The sequence below is a fragment of the Engystomops pustulosus genome, chromosome 5, assembly GCF_040894005.1.
Source record: "Engystomops pustulosus chromosome 5, aEngPut4.maternal, whole genome shotgun sequence".
NCBI classification, from domain to species: domain Eukaryota; kingdom Metazoa; phylum Chordata; class Amphibia; order Anura; family Leptodactylidae; genus Engystomops; species Engystomops pustulosus.
In genome coordinates, this window is record NC_092415.1 from 60,490,467 (window position 1) to 60,506,975 (window position 16,509).

General features: G+C 43.0%; 2 protein-coding genes across 7 annotated transcripts in view; both read right to left on the reverse strand.

Annotated features, from left to right (window-relative positions):
- The window catches only part of MYOM1 (myomesin 1), an 87,458-nt gene that overhangs the window by 58,490 nt on the left and 12,459 nt on the right, over positions 1–16,509 (reverse strand). For 4 of the 5 annotated variants that reach the window (XM_072152133.1, XM_072152132.1, XM_072152136.1 and 1 more), the window contains exons 2-4: positions 15,183–15,344; positions 8,000–8,134; positions 1,434–1,647 (exon numbers count right to left, since the gene is read on the reverse strand). In XM_072152133.1, coding sequence (XP_072008234.1) covers positions 1,434–1,647; positions 8,000–8,134; positions 15,183–15,316 — 483 coding nt within the window. In that variant the 5' untranslated portion in view covers positions 15,317–15,344. The remainder of the gene's footprint in view (positions 1–1,433; positions 1,648–7,999; positions 8,135–15,182; positions 15,345–16,509) is intronic. The other variant, XM_072152134.1, reaches the window with a different exon arrangement.
- On the reverse strand, positions 2,526–4,882 carry LOC140132846 (uncharacterized). Of its 2 annotated transcripts, none has more exons than XM_072152130.1 (2): positions 3,254–4,882; positions 2,526–3,181 (listed from the first exon to the last, which is right to left on the reverse strand). In XM_072152130.1, the coding sequence occupies exons 1-2, from the start codon at positions 4,880–4,882 to the stop codon at positions 2,879–2,881; spliced, it is 1,932 nt and encodes a 643-aa protein (XP_072008231.1). In that variant the 3' UTR covers positions 2,526–2,878. The 2 variants fall into 2 exon arrangements, with proteins under 2 accessions (XP_072008231.1, XP_072008232.1); XM_072152131.1 differs by having other exon boundaries at positions 2,527–3,386; positions 3,636–4,882.

Genomic DNA, 16,509 nt, shown 5'->3' on the forward strand with positions numbered 1-16,509 from the left:
GGATACGACCACCTCACATTTTGGCTGCAGTGGCATGGGCTATTGAGTTCTGCCTAACCATCTAGATTCCGCAATCATTACCATAGGACAGCTGTGGGACCTGCAGTAACTCCTGGACATTTCATATACAAAAACTTTTTGTTTCTATGTGCAATCCCTCCAGCAGAGGTGGCCGTATCCAAGGAGTAAGTCTTGTGTCTAAGGGACCATATGACTACATTTATGAGAAATTAGCTTCACACAGGTAAATGTTTTTTAATGACATCTAATTGAAGAAATGTTTATATGTGGCAGATTAATGAATCTGGATGTGAATGCCCAAACGAGAATACCCCTTTTTGCTGTAATTGACACTCCTGGGTTCAGGGACATCATAAGCAGCTTTCCAAATGTCTTGTTGTCATTGACAGCACAAGAATGTTGTCAATCACAGCAGAGGGATCATTCTGAAGAAAGCTTGACTTTAGTAGTAAACTCTCTGCCTGCATTGCTTTATACAACCAATTTACATAGCACGTCAAAGTTGAGTGGTTTAATGGGTCAAAGGTTCCCTCTAGTTTCAACAGGTTTTATTGAAAGGTAGTGAAAAATAAACAGTAATAAGGCACAGTACTCCCCCCCCCCCACGGGGGGAATAAGAATAAGAATAGAAGAATCTTAGTATTATGAACGTGTATACTATCTAGGGTAAACACAATATCCTCTCAAGCATGATAGGCAGAGTTTGTCAATAGTGTGAAAGACAGAAAGAACATCTTATTTTGTTACCCAGATTAACAGTCCCAACTGTGGTGTAGTTTTCTCTGATAAGATATGGTGTTACAAAATTGATTTATATAGATTTTGTTATATCAACCAAAAAATGGTAAAGCAGTGGGTGTGGGCGTGGGATCACTGTCACATACCACCCCTGCTGTTTTGCGTAATACAACCGAAATGTTGAAAGTACTGAAAAACTTAGATCAAATGGATGCCAGACAAATAATTGTATTCAATACACAATTACACGGCAACAAAAGAGTAGCAATAAAAGTATAAAAACAGAGAGTGCCAAAATGCATATATAATCAAAAAGCCAATAAGAGGGATAAGATACAGTGTATAGAAAAAGATACCACTTAGAGCCATATATATAAGTTCCAACAATTAAGGGAACACACAGTACCTCGTATGGAGTAAGCACTAGAGTGTAAATACCTATACCTGTAGGGCAGGCACACGCTGTACACCCCGACACGTGTTTCGCAAGTAGCTTTATCTTTTGTTGCCGTGTAATTGTGTATTGAATAAAATTATTTATATAGATTTTGTTATGTAGACTGAAAGTTAGTGAGCCATAAGAGAGGTGATACCGTTCTTGCTGAACATATTGCTTTCATCTAGAAAGTGAGAAGGAATCACTTTATTTATCTATACTTTTATAACAGTGTTACCGTTTTTTTGAGGGCGAGACGTTCTGCTTTTTCACGTATAGAAACACTCCTAGATTTCTTCTGATATGATTCAGAATGTGCTTCTGATGAAGAGGTGCTTCTGGACACACTTATTCCTTCTCCACTTGAAAATAGGTTTCTCCGAGCTACATATCCTGCTGTCTCCTTGATTCTTTCCTCCTCTGTATCAGTGATCCCACTGACATGTTGCTGACTATGATTTAAAGATATTGAGAATACATTTAGTTTAAATGGTTTGAGGGTACCTGGGACAAAATATAAGGTGAAAAAAACTGAAGAGCAATGGGGAGACTTATCAGCGCTTCTATGACAGTTTTTGGCTCAGAAGCACTAAAATAATCATAATTTCTTGCACACTGCAAGAAATTTATATATATTTGTGATTACGCCAATCCACGGCGTACTTTCTAAAAATCTGCAAAAGTTTGTTTGCAGGTTTTTCTGCAAAACTACGCCAGTTTGGACGTGGCATAGTTTTGCTGGCCGGCATGGTAGCCCAACAGGTATCACCCTGGACAGGGGTGGGTGTGGCCTCTTCCCCACTATTGCCCTATATCACTTAACTCAATCCCGACGACCCAGTGACTTTCAGAGTCAGGCGGAGACCCTAGAGAGAAGACAGAAGTAGTTTATTACTGCTTCTGCCTTCTCCTTTCCCCACTTCATAGTGGCTTTTTTAAAAGTTATCCCTAAAAAACATACAATCACGAAATATATAAATAAAAATAAATATTAATATTTCCAGATAAAATTGTAAAAGATCCCCCGCTACTCTATGAAAAATGCAGCTGTAATTGCTGCATTTACTGAACACTTTACATATTATATATCAAAACAACCATCACACGATGGGGAATTAATTTATAATGTTCATTTTGAAAGGGTTATAAAAAATGTAGTATACAAAAAATGAAGTTATGGCCTTAAACCACAACCTCCGCAAATTCAGTCAGTCAATAAGGGGTTAAACAAGGTAGAATACTGACATATGAGAAAAAAATCTATTCATTTATAGATACATTTGTATAATAAGACATGTAGATCAAAATTCATGAGACGCAAAAATTGTGAATTAGACTCACCGGTAATTCGGTTTCCATCTAGTCCTCCATGACGGCCCACTAGGAGGATGACCCTTGACCTCTGTAGGGACAGGAAGCAGAGAGGTTAAAAGGCTCCCCCCCTCATCCTCCCGCCAGTGTCTACCAAATAACTACACCGGTGGAAGATACAACGTAATTTTATTCTGCATGTTTTGTCATCACATACAGAAATTAACAACAGAGTGTAAGAAAACATGGGAGGGAAAATATATAGGCCGTCATGGAGGACTAGATGGAAACCGAATTACCGGTGAGTCTAATTCACAATTTCCATAACGTCCCCCATGACGGCCCACTAGGAGATCTACAAAATTAGTAGAGTTAGGGTGGGACCACAGCCTGGAGAACCTTCTGACCGAAGGCGAGATCCTGTGAGTTAGGTAAGTCCAACCGATAATGTTTTGCAAAGGTGGATGAAGAAGCCCAGGTGGCAGCTCTGCAGATTTGTTCAAGAGAAGCGCCCCTCTTCTCTGCCCAGGAGGCGGATATGGCTCTGGTGGAATGGGCTTTAAGATTAGGAGGAACTTCCTTCCCTTGTTCTGTGTAACAAGAGGCTATGGCAGTCTTTAACCATCTGGCGATCGTGGTTTTGGATGCCTTTACCCCTTTGTTCTTCCCCTGAAACTGAACAAAGAGATTGTGATCTTTGCGCCAAGATTTTGTAACCTTCAAGTACTCTAAGACCGAACGTCTTACATCCAGGGAATGCCACTCCAATTCCTTGCTTGAAGAAGGATTCCCGTAGAATGATGGAAGGATTATTTCTTGAATCTTGTGAAACCTAGACGCCACTTTTGGAACAAAGCTTGGGTCCAGAGTCAGAGTTATCCTGTCAGGGAGAATACACATATATGGTTCTCTAATAGAAATGGCTTGGAGTTCCCCCAGCCTTCTAGCCGAAGTCACGGCTACTAATAAGGAAGTCTTTAAAGTTAAGTTTTTTATACTAGCGTCCTTTAAAGGCTCGAAGGGAGGTCTGGAGAGAGCATCCAGAACCAGGGAGAGATCCCAGGAGGGAACCCGCTTCAGAATCTGAGGCCTAATTCTATTTGCAGCCGCAATAAATCTTTTGACCCACCTGTGGTCCGCCAGGGGATGGTCGAAAAATGCGCTCAAAGCCGAAATTTGGACTTTCAGAGTGCTGGTAGAGAGTCCAATTTCTAGTCCTTTTTGCAGGAAGTCTAGTACCTGTAAAATATTTGGGTTAGACTGAGAGGGGGGATTAGCCCCACAGAAGGTCACAAACTTTTTCCATATCTTATGATATATGGCGAAAGTAACCTTTTTTCTACTTGCCTTCAAAGTAGTTATTACAGCCCGAGAGAGACCTTGGGACCTTAGGAACTCGAACTCAGGATCCAAGCCGCCAGACGGAGTCTTCCTGGATCGGGATGGAAAATCGGTCCTTGAAATAGAAGGTCCTTCTGAACCGGTAGAATAAAGGGTTGCTGGACAGATAGGGACCTCAACAGTGGGTACCAGTTTCTTTTTGGCCAATTTGGGCAGATCAGGATCACCCTTGACCGGTCGAGCAAAATTTTTCTGAGTACTCTCGCGATTAGGGGAATTGGGGGAAAGGCATACATGAGACTTCCGCTCCAACGATGGCTGAACGCGTCCAAGTGGTCTCTGGACTCGCCGGCCTCCAGAGAAAAGTATTGTTGGCATTTTGAATTCTCCCTCGTGGCGAATAGGTCTATTTGGGGCATGCCCCAGATGCTGGTTAGGTGTAGGAAGATCTCCTGGTTGAGACACCATTCGTTCGGTAGGATCTCCCTCCTGCTGAGATAATCCGCTTCTCTGTTTAGGGATCCCTTCAAATGAGTGGCTGAGATGGAAAAGATATTTTCTTCTGCCCACTGGAAGATGGTACGAGCCAGACTCGATAATACTGGGGATCTTGTACCCCCTTGTCTCCTTAAATAGGACACTGTCGAGACGTTGTCCGAGAGAATGTGGATATGATGATTCCTCAGATAGGCCGTGTTCGATCTTAGCGCTTCCCAGACTGCTCTTAACTCCCTGTAGTTTGAGCTGTTTCCTGCTTGGGCTAGAGTCCAGGACCCCTGCTCGTAGTGGGAAGGAAAGATTGCTCCCCAGCCTGAGCTGCTTGCGTCCGTCACTATGGTGATGGTTGGGAGGTGGTGCCAACATACCCCTTTCTCTAGGTTCCTTACTTCTGTCCACCACAGTAGGTCCCTCTTTACGAAGGAAGGAATCCGGATCTTCTTGTCTAGACCTGAAGACTTCCTGTTCCAGAAAGTTAGGATCCAATTCTGAAGAATCCGAGTATGGCTCTGACTCCAGGCGACCGCAGGTAGGCATGCTGTGAGGAGCCCCAGGATCCTCATCGCCTGTCTGACTGGTACAGAGTCCTTCCGTCTGAATGAACGAATCTGATGCATTATGTTGGATATTTTCTCCTGAGGAAGAAAAGACATTTGATGAGTTGAGTCTAGAATGATCCCTAAAAAGGTTTTCCGAGTGGAGGGTACTAAACTTGATTTTTTCAGGTTGATTAACCACCCCAACTCTGTTAAGATTCTTAGGGAAGACTCTCTTGCCAAAATTAGGTTTTGTTTGTCTTTCCCTATAATTAGCAAGTCGTCTAGGTAAGGGATGATTGATATGCCTTGTAGTCTTAAAAAGGCTACCACCTCCACCATAATCTTGGTAAAGACTCTTGGAGCTGAAGAGATACCGAATGGAAGTGCACGGAACTGAAAGTGTAAGACAGAACCCCCGGGAGAGAGAACCGAGAATCTTAGGAATCTCTGAGATGAGGGGTGGATAGGTACATGATAGTATGCATCCCTTAGATCTAGTGTGCACATGTAGGAGTCTGTGTGAATAAGATGGGTAGCTGTTCTTACCGACTCCATGCGAAATCTTCTGTAAACGATGAAGCGGTTCAGCTCTTTCAAGTTGATAATTAGGCGATTTGATCCATCTGGTTTTTTGACGAGGAACAACGGGGAGTAGAATCCCAATTTTTCTTGTTCTTGAGGGACCGGCACCACCACTCCCATGTGGATTAGATGGAAAACTTCCTGCCAAATGAAGGAATGTGTAGAAAGAGAGAGAGATGGTAAGGGAGCGACAAACCTTGGAGAAGGGGGGGGGTGATGAGAATTCTATCCTGTAGCCTGATTCCAAGATAGACAGTACCCAGGGATTCGAGGTGACTTTTGTCCACTGGGATAGGAATCCCAGGAGACGCCCCCCCACTCTGGCGTCATTGTTTCTTGTTTCCTGGACCCTCTGGGAGGTTAGAGAAAAGGAACCCCCTTCCCCTGCCTCCTTTGGGATAACTCCATCGTCCTTGCTTACCCTTGCCACGGTAAGTCTCTCCGGTGTTCCTAAAAGGACGAAAGGAAGGTTTCTTGTGAATTGTTTTGGACTCCGGAAATCCCCTTTTTTTGTCAGACGCCTTTTCAAGAATAGCGTCCAATTCAGGTCCGAACACGAAGTCCCCGGAGAAAGGAATGCTGCACAATTTGGATTTAGAGCGGATGTCCCCGCTCCACTGCTTTAGCCATAAGGCCCTCCTGGTGGCATTGGTAAGAGCTCCTTCTTTTGCAGCAAACCTTATTCCTTCGGCAGATGCGTCAGCAAGGAAGGCAGTAGCTGATCTTAGCAATGGTATACTTTCCAGTAAGTCTTCTCTGGGAGTACCCTCCCGGATATGGGACTCTAATTTCCCCAGCCAGAAGTATAATGTTCTCGCCACCGAGGTGGCTCCTAAGTTTGATTTTAGACTTAGCATGGAGGTTTCCCATGCTTTCTTTAAAAGGGCTTCAGATTTCCTGTCCATCGGGTCTCTTAACTGAGCCGAATCTTCGAAGGGCAGGTCCATCTTCCTAGAGACCTTGGAAACCTGTACATCAACTTTGGGAAACGAGTCCCAATCCTTTGACTCTTCAGGGTCGAAGACTAAGCGTTTCCTAAAATTCTTAGAGACCGCGATCTTCCTCTCAGGGTCTCTCCATTCCTGACTGATTAGTCCCCTAAGGGTATCGTTAAGGGGAAAAACACGCTGTTTCCTGGCTTTAAGTCCCCCGAATAATTCATCTTCACGAGAAAGAGGGGGCTCCTCGTCCTCCAGGTTCAATGTATCCCGCATAGCTTTCAGAAGATCATCCAGGTCATCATTTTGGAACAAGTAGCGGGAGCTTGTTGCCTGCTCATGATCCTGGTGATCCTGGTCTCCCGTCAGAGAGCAGGAAGGAGAGTCTGAAATGCACCCCTCTTCTTCCTCTGAGGAGGACGCTGATACTATCCGAGCTTTCTTACGTGGGGGGGCTCCCTGCGTTGCCGCCGCCACCGAAGAACCCACTTTCTCGTCTATAAAGGACTTAAGCTCGTCCATAAAAGACGTCTTCTCCTCCCGCATAAATTCTTCAATGCAGGCTTTGCAGATCGGCTTCTTATAGCCTTCTAGTAGGGTACGGAAGCACATACTGCATTTTTTAACCGGAATCCTGCTTTTTTCAGGTTTTTCTCTACTCTTATCAGACTTCCCTGATTTCTCTTCCTTGCCTTTCCCCTTAGAAACTTGCTCCTAGGGAAGGAAGGCAAGGGGATAATGACTTGGAGATCACAGCAAAAAACAATTGTATATGTTGCCATACAGCACCACTCACGTGCACCGGGGGGTGGAGTAGGCCCAAGTCTGCCTCATCAGCCATTATGATGTCTGGGACGGCCAGCCAAGCAAAACGAAACATAGACCTCAGACCAACTGACTACCCGCTTTTGAGGATTTAAATACCTTCATGGGGAGCCCATCCCCCTGCCGGTGGCCTCCTCCGCGTTCTGCGCGTGGCGCCGCGGTCACTTCCGGTCGCGACCGGAAGTCGTCATCGTCCAGGAGGAATTCTGGGAAACGTAGTTCCCTGCGTCCGCGCGAGAGTCTGGCGGACCAGCCCGCCGGAGAGGACGCCAGCCGGACGAAGTTTCCCGTCCAGGGAGAGCCCGCAGCCGCCGGGCTAACCGAGGACTGTCCGGAGGGGAACTTGGACCGCAGTCGGCGTAACCCCAGGAAAGAAATAGGTAAGGAGATCCTTCTCCGTTTTTTTTTTTTTTTTTAAAACGTCCCCCCCCCCCCCTAGGAGGAGAGAGACCCTCTCTTGACCTGATCCCTGTAGGGACAGGAAGACACTGGCGGGAGGATGAGGGGGGGAGCCTTTTAACCTCTCTGCTTCCTGTCCCTACAGAGGTCAAGGGTCATCCTCCTAGTGGGCCGTCATGGGGGACGTTATGGAAATGTAAGATTTCAAAATTTTAATGTGACTGGTTACGATAGGAAGCCTACAGGCTGCAGGATTCCTTCCCACTCATATTTTATGGTGCATGTCATAGGAAACTCTGTAGAACAGGTGCAATGTAGAAGTCACACGGATAGAATGGCTGGATACAAGAATAAACATAATGCACACGTACCGTCCTCTGAAGACAGGAACCACATAGCCTAAATCTTCATTCTCTTTATCTGGAACAGTCGCTAAAGTCTTGGATCGTTTTGCCCTAGGACTCATCTTATATGATGTATCCCCTATTGATTTATGAGATGATATTCTGCAGTGGATACAATTACAATACAATATTATAATATTATTTCATATCTTATTGTATACGTTTAACAAGCATATGGACTTACAATTATATGTGGAATAAAAATCAGGTACATAAACAAAGGTTTGCTTCACACAGAGAAGATCTAGTGGGCTAATTATTTCCTCTTATCCAATGTCAATATATTATTTTCTTTCCTTACATATATGTTGTGTAAAATTTGTATGTGTGGTGTTCACATCATTCACATCACATTTTTTTCCATTCAATATCAGGATATGTTAGGAGGATTCCTGAAGAATCCTAACAATGGACAGAAGCAAGATATCTTACTATAAGCTTATGCAGTGAAATATGTCTTCCTGTTAACATCTTCGGTAGTGCCTTACTATTGCTGATTTCAAGGTATCTCAATATTTGGATAATTACATTACTGAGTGTACACCTGCAGTGTATGTTCAGCAGAGGCTGGAGATAGAGGCCATACAATTGTATTCATTACCCAATCGCCTCTGCTGATCTTTTTGTCCAGCCAGAAGCAGGAAAAAAGCATTGTTTACTGCGCTTTTCCATCCTGTGCTTCCTGTTGGATACAACAGGCAGAAGCCAAAAGGATACCTCACTGGACATTTTCAACTTATCAACTTATACACGGAACATGTTCAAAAAATGAGAACACAGACATACTTATACTTTTAGGTCTACCACCTCCCACAACTAAATCTTAAAACATACTTTAATATTGGCAGACAGTCCAACCATTATAAATAAAATTGGCATTGACCTAACTCCTGAAGCATCACTCTTCCCCTCTTTCCCCTCCCTGCAAGTGTCCAGTACCATCCAGGAACTTTCTCACCAATCCAATGCTTCCAGTATATGTGCACATATGCAATACAGGCAGTAACATCAGCCGGCAAAAACTGAAGCTCTGCCCATGTGCTGGATACCATGACTATTCAAGAAGGCATATAGCAGGCTGCCGGCTACACCAAATAGTTAAAGGAAACCTACCACTTGAAGTGGCAGGTATAAGAGAGAACTACCGAGCACCAGCTCAGGGTGAGCTGGTGCCAGAGTTTATTTTTGTTAGTGTTTTAAACCGCAGTATCGCGGCTTAAAACACTTTTTAAACTTTATGGCCGGAGCTGCTTTGGCGCAGGGAGGTAAACGCTTGGCGCTTACCATGCACACGACCGTGCACGCGGCTACATAGGAAGTGAAGGAGAGCCGTGCGCACGGTCAAGAAGCTTCGGCCATAAAGTTTAAAAAGTGTTTTAAACCGCGATACTGCGGTTTAAAACACTAACAAAAATAAGCTCCGGCACCAGCTCACCCTGAGCTGGTGCTCGGTAGTTCCCTCTTATAACTGCCACTTCAAGTGGTAGGTTTCCTTTAAAGGGGAAAGTGTGGCATAGTGGTGCACTAAAAGCTAGGTCAACAACACGGGTTGGAATTGGTTCCAATGGGAAAATATATATATATATACACTCACCGGCCACTTTATTAGGTACACTTGTCCAACTGCTCGTTAACACTTAATTTCTAATCAGCCAATCAAATGGTGGCAACTCAGTGCATTTAGGCATGTAGACATGGTCAAGACAATCTCCTGCAGTTCAAACCGAGCATTAGTATGGGGATGCCTTGTTGATGCCAGAGGTCAGAGGAGAATGGGCAGACTGGTTCAAGCTGATAGAAAGGCAACAGTGACTCAAATCGCCACTCGTTACAACCAAGGTAGGCAGAAGAGCATCTCTGAACGCACAGTACGTCGAACTTTGAGGCAGATGGGCTACAGCAGCAGAAGACCACACCGGGTGCCACTCCTTTCAGCTAAGAACAGGAAACTGAGGCTACAATTTGCACAAGCTCATCGAAATTGGACAGTAGAAGATTGGAAAAACGTTGCCTGGTCTGATGAGTCTTGATTTCTGCTGCGACATTCGAATGGTAGGGTCAGAATTTGGCGTCAACAACATGAAAGCATGGATCCATCCTGCCTCGTATCAACGGTTCAGGCTGGTGGTGGTGGTGTCATGGTGTGGGGAATATTTTCTTGGCACTTTTTGGGCCCCTTGGTACCAATTGAGCATCGTTGCAACGCCACAGCCTACCTGAGTATTGTTGCTGACCATGTCCATCCCTTTATGACCACAATGTACCCAACATCTGATGGCTACTTTCAGCAGGATAATGCACCATGTCATAAAGCTGGAATCATCTCAGACTGGTTTCTTGAACATGACAATGAGTTCACTGTACTCAAATGGCCTCCACAGTCACCAGATCCCAATCCAATAGAGCATCTTTGGGATGTGGTGGAACGGGAGATTCGCATCATGGACAAATCTGCGGCAACTGTGTGATGTCATCATGTCAATATGGACCAAAATCTCTGAGGAATGCTTCCAGCACCTTGTTGAATCTATGCCATAAAGAATTGAGGCAGTTCTGAAGGCAAAAGGGGGTCCAACCCGTTACTAGCATGGTGGACCTAATAAAGTGGCCGGTGAGTGTATATATATTCTAGTTTCCTTTTATTATCTAGTCTCGGTTTTGGCTAAAGAAGATCATAAAATAAACAAAGTTAAACTGCTCCAGCGGCCTTAACGACCATAATATGGCTTGTTTCATTACAAATTGTTGTAATGTTATATAGACTATGCATTTTGTTCACATATTATTGTATAATATGTGCTTGTTTTATTAAATTAAACTTTCAACCTAACAATGTATGGTTAAAATCTCTACAGAATATAGCAATACTTTAAGAAAATTGATTAAATGACTAAAAAGGTATGCATCCAAGTAGAAAAGTAAGATTGATGCATACTCAGTCTTGAGTTATATTAGCAGGCAGATATGTAAATGAATACTGCTATGGTCTAAATAGACACTGGGTCTTGCCACAAGTAGAGGCTACTTTTGGGTTCTGTATCCCAAACCTTAACTGGTCTGCTTACAGGGCCGGCTCCAGGTTTCAGTGGGCCCATGGGCGACAGAGCCTCCGTGGGCCCCTTTGCAGTAAACTGGCGTAGCGGCATGGATTCATTGTATACAGCCTCCTCACCCCCATGGATTAATTATATACAGCCCAGGCCCCCCTCACCGCCCATAGTTTAATTATATGCAGCCCCTCTCCCCCCATGGATTATATGCATCCCCTTCACCGCCCATTATATACAGCCCCCTCCTCATCCCCCCCCCCATTCATTATATACAGCCCCCTCCTCATCCCCCCCCCCATTCATTATATACAGCCCCCTCCTCATCCCCCCCCCCATTCATTATATACAGGCCCCCCCCCATTCATTATATACAGCCCCCTCCTCATCCCCCCCCATTCATTCTATACAGCTGCCTCCTCACCCCTCAGGGCGCGTTCACACGTTGCACTTTCGTTGCGTTCATAACGCGACGCTAGCGCACAGGGGGCGGAGTTTGGGGCGATCGCATATGCGTTTCCAGAGAAACGCATGCGGTCGGGTTATCAATCGCATGCGTTTCCCGGGAAACGCATATGCGATCGGCCCGAGCCCCGCCCACTGTGCGCTAGCGTCGCGTTATGAACGCGACGAAAGCGCAACGTGTGAACGCGCCCTCATGCACTAGTAAATGTGACCATTAAAATAAAGAGAACACTACTCACCTCAGTCTTCTGGTCAGGTCCGGAGCTTCCCCTTCGCCGTCCTCCTCCTCCTGCCGGCGGCCTCACGCGCAGCATCCTGCAGCAGACGGAGCGCCACTTTACGGCGCTAGAACCCGGCACGGCACTACTGCTTCGGACGGGGGTTTCGCTGCACGGCAGGGTCTTGCGGTAAACGGAGCGCCGCTTTACGGTGCCAGCACCCAGCACGGCCCGGCTGCTGGGGGATGAGATCTGGCCACGAGTGGGCCCTCCCAGCAGCTGTGGGCCCCGGCACTTGCCCGGGTTTGCCGGGTGCTGGCGCCGGCCCTGTCTGCTTATCTCTACTTATAATCACTTCAATCCTGGTTTTTATGCAGAGTGACACGTAACCTCAACTGCTGATTCAATGATCTGGGGAGCATCCTATAGAACAGCTGGTCACCTCTAGCAGTGATATGAAGAACAGCTCATTGATATGTGCACATCATCCTGTGGTAGGTTAATGCTTATCCACACAAGGCTATCTTTACTAGATTGCAACACTTCCTTAAAATGTATCACCAATCCAGCATTTATGGGACCAACTTGGATGCCCAATTAAACAACCTATGGGCGTTCAGGATCTACAGGTGCAGTATCAGCATGTCTAGGCAAATGTTCCACAGGAGACCATATTGAATCTGTATGCATATATAAAGTCTCATATCATTCCAACAACATTTCTTCTTAGTGCATTTTTTTCAGCAGTGTATTTGGAGAAATTCAAATATTTTTAAAGTTTTGTCTCTAAAACTTACCTTATATTTGCTGTTTTAGAGATTCCCTGCAGTTCTGCAACTCCCTTCTAGGCTGCAGCTTATAGAAGGTATATCAAGTACACATTTCCTCTTAAAACTATAATAGTGCTGTATAGGGGCTTTTAATAGAAGCAAAAACATACATATGGCTAAAAACTGATGACACAATGAAGAGATAATAATTTGGCAGATGTTCAGTATGTACAAATAATATCATATAAAAAAATGGTAAAAGGTCCACCCCATTGCAACTGATTCACAGATCATGCAAAAGGTGATTATCTCTGAATTGCTTCATCGATTTCTGGTGACAATTTAATGTGTGTTCCTGTTCCTATCATAGACGGACAATGTATTGGTTTGAGAGGCATGTGGAACAGCTTCAACACTTGAATACCACTTTCCTGATCACCAAACTTCTGTATTAAACTCTAGAACCAAGTAATGTAAAAAGAAGTGGCAGGTGAACCGATTTTGCAGTTTTAATTTCACAACTAAACCCAAAGGAAATCAACCACATAGATTTAGTGGTTTTAACCCAAGCATACTTACGTGATGGCATCTACCCCCTGAAACAGCATCCGTCTTTCATAAATAAGGAATTTAAAAATTATGCAAATGAGCCTCAGGGGTTCTTGTGTAAATCACCAAAGCCCTTTCCAGCTACATTGGCTGTCACCCCCATAAGCACTGAAGGAAGGAGTGAACCATTTTACAGCCAAGGGAGCCTGAAGGCTTTTTTGTGACTTACAAAGGTGCCCCTGAGGCTCATTTGCCAATTTTGAACTGATCCTGTTTAATGAAGAACTCATCCTGTTTCAGGGGGGACACACCAGCATATAAATATACTTGGGTTAAACCACTAAATCCATGTGGTTGATTTAAGAACTTAATATATAATTACCTATATATTACTAATACATATATTTTGCCACTTTGGGTTTGGTTCTGAAATAAAAACTAAAAATTCGGTTCCATTGTCATTCCATTTTACTCCACTTGGTTTCTTTAAGTATTGCACTTGGAGATTGACCTAAGGAAAGAAGATCAAATATAGACAGAACATGGTGCACTATGTACATATACAAGAAGCTGAAAGAACAGATTTACACAAGCAATTTTTGTTTGCGTGATTATTTTGTCACATCTTGGAACATTAAAACAATATTTGCAACATACGATTATTGTAATTATGGCACTTGATAGAGCACCATAATTATAAAGCATTTTCTATGGCACATGATATGACTGGTGCCCATCATCCAATCAAACAAAGCCTGACATTTAGAAACAAGACTTGACAACAAACTAGGACAAGTTATTGGTGATAGACAAATGTATCCCGGCATATTAGATGAGTAATTGAGAGCTCACAAGTTACAATGTGTGAAAAGAGCCACTTAGCAGCTAATCCAATACATAGGTATTCCAGTAATGATCATCCCAATGCTCTTGAGGTACACTCAATAAACACAATGCCTGAAGATGAACTAAGATTATACCCATTTTTATGTTAATAATAGGTGTCCAAATTAAGTAAATTTTAGGATTTGCGCAAGAAAAAATTGCTCATGTAGTAAAGGCTTGAAGGGAACTTGACACAAGGATTTCAGCCTCAACCTCTATTCAGGATGGTCATAGTTAACACGTATCTCCTTAAACCATATTATGTATCTGATTTAATGTACTGAAAAAGAACTTTGAAAACAGTACACACTATAATCAAATCACGGAGTCATGAAGGCAGTGCCACAACACTGACGAGTCATTGTGGCCCTTCATATTCCTGGCTTTGTTTTGATCAAGCTGGGGTATATCATCACATATAGGGCAATGTTTTCAGAGTCTCTCTCCACTTAATGGAAATCTACCATTTGATTTCATGCATTATGAAGCAAACATACCTTGAAAATGCTGTAGCTACACTGATGCAAAAACATATCTTGTTTATTCCATGGGCTGAGTGGTTTTGCTGAAAAAAATAATTCTAACATTCAGGAAAGCTCAATTGCTTCAGTCTGCCATTGATAAACACATTACACATTACACATTATACTGTCAGGCACAACACAGTGACAGTTACATCATTCTCTGTGCATACTTAATGTGAGAGGAGAAGCGCCGAACCAAGCAAAAGTGCTACAGAGCCTCATTATCATAATTTTATAATAGTTTTTTCAGCAAAACCACTCAGCTCAGAGATTAAACAAGATATGATTCTGCATCAGTGTAGCTACAGCATTCTCAAGGTAGGTTTGGTTCATAATGCATCAAATCATATGGTAGATTTCCTTTAATGCTACATATGAATGTTATATTAAAAAAAAAACATGAATGTCAACCTACTACCATTCTGAGTAACAGTTTGGCTGCTTAAATCCTACAATGAATTTAGGATTAATTGAAATAGAAAGGAACAAGTTATATAGAAAATTGCTAAGAGATTAGAGGTAAGAAAGGAGAAGAGAAAATTAAAAGATTCTTCTAGCATAATATTAGAGTAAAAGAGTAAAGTAAAAGAAGTCTGGAATGATTCAACTTAAATGGTTATTTTTGGAGATATTAGTACTGTACACACTGAGAAAATATAGAAGAGCTGCAGTCATAGGAAAGAAACAGTTACCCAAGATGGCTGCTGTGTGCGGCAGAGTGACGCTTCTCTTCATGCTGGTACTGGCTTAAGGTAGACTGTAGTTCTGTGCTGCGATAACCACGGTCATAATGCTGATGACGCTTTTGGTAGAAGGGCAAAGACATCCTGCCACCACTGTTCACCCTTTATATACTGGGTCCAAAAATAACTTAATTTATTCATTGAGTTTGATTAGTGTTATTTTATATTAATATTTATAGATAATTACTTATCAGATGTATAACTTTATAGTATAAAGGGTGTCAATCATTCTAATTACCAGAACATTATTTTACACTCATCATTCATGGATTATTTTCAACCAGATCCTCAGTCTGGATTTCATTGTGATGATGAATTTTGGTGCAGTTTAAGCTACATTCACACGAACCTGTGCCCGCCGTACCATAGCACGGTGGGCACACGTCGGCAGCCGGAAGAGGAGGAGGGGGTGAGCGCCCCTCCCCATAGCGATGCATGACACACAGTGCTGTATTACAGGGAAAGTATTACAGGCCGTGAGCCCATTGCCGTCTATGGGGGAAGTATTTACGGCTTACATAGGTCAGTCGTATATATACTTCCCCCTTACGGCCATGTGAATGTATAAACTGTGAGCCACAATGTGGTGCGCCCTTCTAATTTTTTGGCGCACACCCTATTTTACACCAGACCACACAACCTTTTTACGGAAGCCCCTTTGTTGGACAAGTCGGAAATGTGTTGCAAGGCGTTCTAGACTGTCTTTTATGGTTGAAATCTTCCAGATTAATGAATGCCTTAATGAATTTCCCCCAATTTGTCTCAAAGTTCATATTTTTTATATAATTCCCATTTATTTCTAGAAACTTTATACAAAATTGGCATTTACAGTATTGAACCTGGAGAAAAAAGTTATCATGTTATTTACAAAATGCTAAACCCCATAAATTAAAAATGTAAAAATTAAAGGTCAGAATAAAATTTTTGAACCCCAAGATGAGGATGAAAGAACGGGAAAAAAATATGCCACGTGATTTTGGGCCAAAACAGATAGGTCACTAAGGGGTTAATGTGCTTTTTGACTTTATTCCTTAACATTGTGATGAGGTATTGTTTGGTAATTTTCCAGCAGTTAATGATGGACCTATCCCACTTGCCTTTCTGCTTGAGGAGGCAATGATAAAAATATAAATGCATGCAATTTAATATAAAAAATGCATAGCTAAATTTAGGTAGATCATATATTCTTTTTACATACCGTACCAAGATAAAGCATAATATTAAATCTGGTTAAAGCCTTATTTGTTTTGGAGCTGCAGAGATCACAAAAACAGGG